The sequence below is a fragment of the Miniopterus natalensis genome, chromosome 9, assembly GCF_054644295.1.
Source record: "Miniopterus natalensis isolate mMinNat1 chromosome 9, mMinNat1.hap1, whole genome shotgun sequence".
NCBI classification, from domain to species: Eukaryota; Metazoa; Chordata; class Mammalia; order Chiroptera; family Miniopteridae; genus Miniopterus; species Miniopterus natalensis.
This window is the reverse complement of record NC_142089.1, coordinates 10669503-10674959: the sequence shown is the minus strand read 5'-3', so window position 1 is coordinate 10674959 and position 5457 is coordinate 10669503. Positions and strand designations below refer to the sequence as shown.

Below are 5457 nucleotides of genomic sequence, written 5' to 3'. Positions count from 1 at the left end.
CCTGTCACTGTGAGCTGTGTTGTGACTCCCAGGCTGACAGTTTTACAACAAACACATTAAAAGCTCCCGGCACTGGGGCTCCTGGATGTGGAACAGCCCAGGAGAAAAAAAACTCTCCCGGCCTTTCTTCAGCCAAATTCCTCCTCCCAACCCCTCCTCCCCCAGGGCCCTGCTCCCCCACCCTTAACTGCCTGAACACAAGGGGCTGAGAATTTTTTTCATAACGAGCCTTTTTGAGTGGTGATTGCAGGAAAGCTGCTGAGTGAGGAAGCCTGAGACATCCCAGGCTGTGGGCCCCAGAGGACCAGGCTCAGCCGTCAGGCAGGGATCTGTGAACTCAGGAAGAAGGGGGGAGGGGAGCCTAGCTCTTCCTCAGCCCTGCCTTACGCGACAGGTGGCCTTCCTAAAGGATTACACGTATTTAATCTCCCCAACAAGCCTGTGAGGTGGGAGCTGCATTACCCCCACTTCACAGATTTGGAAAGTGAGGCTTAAAGTGAAGGGACTTGCTCAAGTTCATACAGTTAAGGAAGCGAAGGAACAGGAATTTGAATCCAAGCCTGCCGGTCTCCAAACACCGCTCTTAACAAGAGCCCTCCATCTCCCCCACCCCCCAGCCCAGGGATGGCAACCACCTCAGGAAAGCAGCGGAAAATCCGTATTGAATGAACTTGCTCTTTGGGGGTGGCCTTGCCTGTCCAGCTTGTCTTTCTCACCACCTGAGCCCAACCCACAGTGCCCTCCGCTTTGCCTTCCTGCGTCACAGACCAGAGCTACCCTTCACTCCGTGTCCGCAACCAGTAGGCAAAAAGCAAGTCCCCCAGAACCAGAGCAGAGCAAAGAGAGGAGTGAGACACAGGAACGGTGGTTTTATTGTACATCGGAGAAATAGCCCTGTGTGCTGGTTAAAGGTGCAACATACAGAGTATCGAATTAAGAAAAGAGGAACAGGGAAGGGAAGGGAAGAAACCTCTTGAGGTCCAAAGTTGCAAACAAAAGAATGGTAAAAGATTTCCTCACGCAAGAGGCATTTTTTGCAAATACCATGCAAAACGGGCAGCTGGTGTGCCTTAAGAGAACCCCTATAAATAACAGAAAAGACACTCTAAGCATTCCTTTACGTGGACTCAGAGCACAAGGAAAAAGAAAAGAAACCAAAATGCCTTTTGGCATTTCAAGATATTTGGCACTCTTGTGATTACATTTTTTTTTTTTTTTTACAGTCCATTAAAGAAAAATAAACTGACACAATATTAGAGGAAAAAACAGGCTGCTCACACAACAGACTGCAGAGAGAGGTTAGAAAAAGCTCAAGCATTTTTTTCTTTGTGTGGTTTTTTTTTTTTTTTTTTTTATGGTTTTTCTTTCCTGACATATAAAATGTGTCCATTTGCATTAACTTGGGCAAATAGCTTGCAGCAACAAAGAAACACAAGCTTTACAATTCATTTTAAAATAAAACAAGGATACTTTCTATGTATCATTCCTTAGAAAAGTTCTCTTATTTTAAACACATTCCTGATACTTTGAAAGATGACCAAAATAAAACAGACTATCTATAGATCTTTTTTTTTTTTGTACATCCAAGGATAACAACATAAAAAAATAAAACTGAACAGCATTTCACATCCAAGTGCACAGAATAATTTTTGCAAGATTAAATAATGTAAACATTGGGAACAGCCAAATCAGCAAAGAATGCTAACACCTCAAAACACCCGGTGTTGCGGCTTCATTATTTAAGTGGTTCAAAATCCCGATCTATAATTGCGCAATATTCACTGTATATAAAAAGAAATGGATATTAATTTTGACAAATAGCTGCAACTGAGACTTTTTTTTTATTTCTTTACATGTGTGTATATACTGATTTTGTTGTGTTTTTTTAATTTATTTTTTACTTTTTATTTCTGCAGAGGAGCCCGGAGCCTCCTCTCCTCCGCCCGCCTTGTCTGTCTCCCGGCCCGACACGAGATACAGGTTGTTGACTTCATCGCAGGTAGCAAGCTAGAAATAAATTTCAAAGTGCTTTCTCTTTTCGCCCATAACTGTTACCGCCGTTCTTACTTATATTCTCTCCCTTAACTCATTGTCTTTGGGGCAGTTAGACACCAGGAGGTGCCTTGTCTGTCATATTTTTCAGCACGTCATCAATCCTATCATCTTCAATAACAACTGCAAAAAAAGGAGGGAGAAAAGGAAAAGTCAGCTCCCTGGGCCTCGCCAGGGGTCCCGGTGACGCCCCCAAGCAGGGGGACCCTGCGGGCGGGCTCCTAGCTCGCGGACGCAGCCCCATCCCCTTCGGCCTCCGCGCGGGGCCCCTCGGAGGCTTTCCCCGAGCCACTCCCCCCCCTCGCTGTGTCCCAGCTCAGTTCTGAGAAAAGGACTCCGAGAGCGCACAGATCTCCAAGCCCAGGCCGCTTCCACACCACCCACCCCACCCCACCCCACCCCACCCCCGGGGCGCACTGGTTTAGAAAGGAGGCTCCAGATCAGAAGAGGGAGGGGAGGAGGTGCCCAGGTCTCGGGGTCTGAGACCCTCGGGGAGGCGGGGGTGCTCCCAGCCTGGGTGAGGCGGTGCGCGGAGGGAGAGAGGCCGCTGGGGGCCGGTCCCCGCGGGCGGCGCGCAGCGGGTCCCGGGATCCGGCCTCGCCTGGGCGGGCGGGCTCGGCCTCTCCAGGATCCCCGGCGCTGCGGGCGCGGAGCCTGCCTTCGAGGCCGGCCCGGGGCGCGCCGCGTCCCCGCGCGCCTGCCTCTCCCCGCGTCCCCCGCCCCTCTCGCCAGCACGACCGAGCCTCGCCTTCCTCGATCCCCCCGTTAGTCTCTCGGCGCGACGGTCACCTGTCGAGGTCTCTCTGCGTCTGGGGTGCCGGTCGCCCTCATTGTTTCAGCTGCCTCCCTGCCCTCCCCAGACGAGCGTCCGCGCTCGCGGTCTCCCCGCTCTGGCTCCCTCTCTCGAGCTTTGTCTCGGTCGCTGCCCATCCGGGTCCCCACCCCCCCGGCTCCCCCCCGTCTCTGCGTCTCGGTGTCTCCCGCGGCCGTGGGTCTCCCTCGCCGTCCCCGCGCCCCGGGGGCTCCCCTCCGGCCCGTCTCCCCCGGGCTTGTCCAGGTCTCGCGCGGAGCGCCCGGGGCTCGGCAAACTCCCTCCCCCCGAGTCACAAGGAAAACCCCGAAAAACCCTCGACTTCCCCGCAGGAATGGGGTCCTCTCTCCGCACTTCCCCACGCCGACCCTTGGGGGGTCCTGGGACCCCACCACCGACACAGCGCGCGCACCCCGCTGTAGAGCGACTGCGCTGCGCAAAAGCGGGGTGGGGGTAGACATCAGAAAGCAAACTTAGGTGCGGGGGGGTCCCAGCGTAGCCTCAGCCCCCGCCGCGGCGAGAAGCCGCCACGCCCCCCGGGTGACCCCGCGGGGAATCGCGCGCGCGCGGAGGGCGTCCCGCGGCCGCCTGGGGCCCGGCCGCAGTGCGGGATCCCCCAGCTCCGCGCGATGGGATTCCGTGGGGTCGGGAAGGGCGCCCGGGTGCAGGAGACCCCCGGAAAGCGCGGCCAGGCCTCGGCGCCCGAGAACCGGGGTGTCGGGAAGGAGGCCGCGAACTCACCCCGCTTGCTCCGGCCGATCTGGCCCAGCTTGGGCGGCCGCTTGTTCTGCCCGGCGCCGAAGAAGTTGTTGGTGTCCTGCAGGCGGCAGGAGAAGATCTGGCCCACGTCGCCGCCGTCGCCGTAGGGGCTCAGCTTCTCGTCGCCGTAGGGCAGCACCTCCGACATGGCTCCGTCCGGGGGCCCTGCGGCGGCGCCTCCTCCGCCCGCGTCCGCGCCCGCGGCGGACAGGTCAGCGGCGCTGGGGCCGGGGGCGGCCGGCCGGGGACGGCCCGCGGGCTGCGGCGGCGCCGCGAGGCAGGAGCGCGCGGCGAGGGCAGGAGCGCGCCGCCCGCCGAGCGACCCGCGAGCGCCCGCCGCTGCGCTGCGCCCCGGCTCCCGCGCCCGCTCCCGCGCCCGCTCCCGCTCCGGCCCCGCGCGCGAGTGGCTGCTGCTCGGGCGGCGGCGGGCAGGACTCACATCCTCGGCGCCTCCGGCGCTGCGCTGCGGCCGGGCCGGGCGGGGCCGGAGCCGCGAGGAGGAAGGGGGTCCCCGGGAGCCCCGAGGACGCGGGGCCGAGGGAGGCGCGCTGCGGGGAGCCGGCGGGCTGGTCCTGCGGCGAGTGCGGGCGGCAGCGGCGCGGGTCCCGGCGGCTGACTGGGGAGCTGAGCGCGGCGGGTGTCGCGGGGCGGAGGGGAGAGGGAGGGAGGGAGGAGGGAAGACTCGAGAGGGGGGTGGATACCCGGAGGGAGGGAGAGAGGGGGGAGGGAGGCGGGGAGGAAAACAGACCGAGAGGGAGGGAGGCGGGGGGACGGACAGGAGGGAGCGGGAGAGAGGCAGGGGGAGGGAAGGGCGAGCGGGAGGGGGGCGAGGTCAGGATCGAGGGCGGAGGAGATGCCGGGGGGACGCGGGGGGAAGGGGGTCGGGGGGAAGGAGGCGCGCGCGGGAGGCGAGGAAGCGGGGCCGAGGCGCGGGGCCGCGGGCGAGCCGCACGGGCGGAGGCGGGGCCCCGAGAACAGAGCGGGGCGGGGGGGCCGGGGCCTCGGGGAGACGGCCCTGGAAGCCGGGAGACGTCACGGGGCCGCGCCGGCCCGCCCGAGCCGCCGCCGGCTTCCTGCCCCCGCCCCCGGCACCCGGCGTCCGGCCGCGCGGAGGGGCCCCCGCGCCCCGCCCCCGCGCCCCGCCCCCGCCTAGAGGCCCGCGGCGCCGCCCCCGCCCCGCCCGCCCGCCCGCCCGCCCGCGGGGTGTTTACCGGCCCCGAGCCGGATCCGCCCGCTCCGCCTTTCGCGGGGGGCTGCGGGGCTTCGGGGAGCGGGACGGGGCGCGGGTGCACGACGCCCGCTCCGGGAGGGACAGGTGGACGCGGGTCTCTCCCTAGGGGCCAGATGCGGGGCGGAAGGTCGGAGGGCATCCAGGATGACCCGGGGACGGGACCTCCCCTGCCAGCTGCCAACCGGGGAGCCCCAACTCACCCCCACACTCGCCCCCAACTTCAGGATCTCGGGGCCCGGCCCCTTGGGCCTCACACTCTCCCCTCCCCCCACTCTGTTCGTCCAGGAGGCCCGCCCGGCTGGGGGGGGGCGGCCCCGCCTCGGGGAGCCCAGGAGAGTCCCTCCTTTCGCGGGGCTCGCCCGGGATGCCGGGCTCCAGGCACCTGCTCCCTGCGCCGGGGACGCCCCGAGCCTGCAGCCCTTCGCCCTCGGGGACCCCCCTTCCAGTAACAGTCGTGAGCCCTGGGGAGAAACTGTGGCTTCTGAGTGGAGGACACGCTCCCTGATCCCAGGAGGGAACCTGGGGCAGCCCCGGAGGCCTGGGGGGCGCATCTGCCGAGCGGGCGGCAGCTCCGAGGGGGCGAGAGGTGTGAGCGGAGCTCGTG

At 63.3% G+C, this 5457-nt stretch overlaps 1 protein-coding gene across 1 annotated transcript; it reads right to left on the bottom strand.

Moving 5' to 3' along the window:
• Positions 1-849: 849 nt before the first annotated feature.
• On the bottom strand, positions 850-3805 carry CAMK2N1 (calcium/calmodulin dependent protein kinase II inhibitor 1). Its single transcript, XM_087820805.1, has 2 exons — positions 3605-3805; positions 850-2175 (listed from the first exon to the last, which is right to left on the bottom strand). Exons 1-2 carry the CDS (start codon positions 3768-3770, stop codon positions 2105-2107), a joined length of 237 nt encoding a protein of 78 aa, XP_087676931.1. The 5' UTR covers positions 3771-3805; the 3' UTR covers positions 850-2104.
• Positions 3806-5457: the final 1652 nt, after the last annotated feature.

Excerpts from the sequence above, each read along its gene's own strand:
- CAMK2N1 (XM_087820805.1), bottom strand. The coding sequence starts at position 3,770 with ATGTCGGAGGTGCTGCCCTACGGCGACGAGAAGCTGAGCCCCTACGGC. Across the intron at positions 2,176-3,604 it reads GATCGGCCGGAGCAAGCGGG|TTGTTATTGAAGATGATAGG; the intron begins GTGAGTTCGCGG and ends CTTTTTTTGCAG.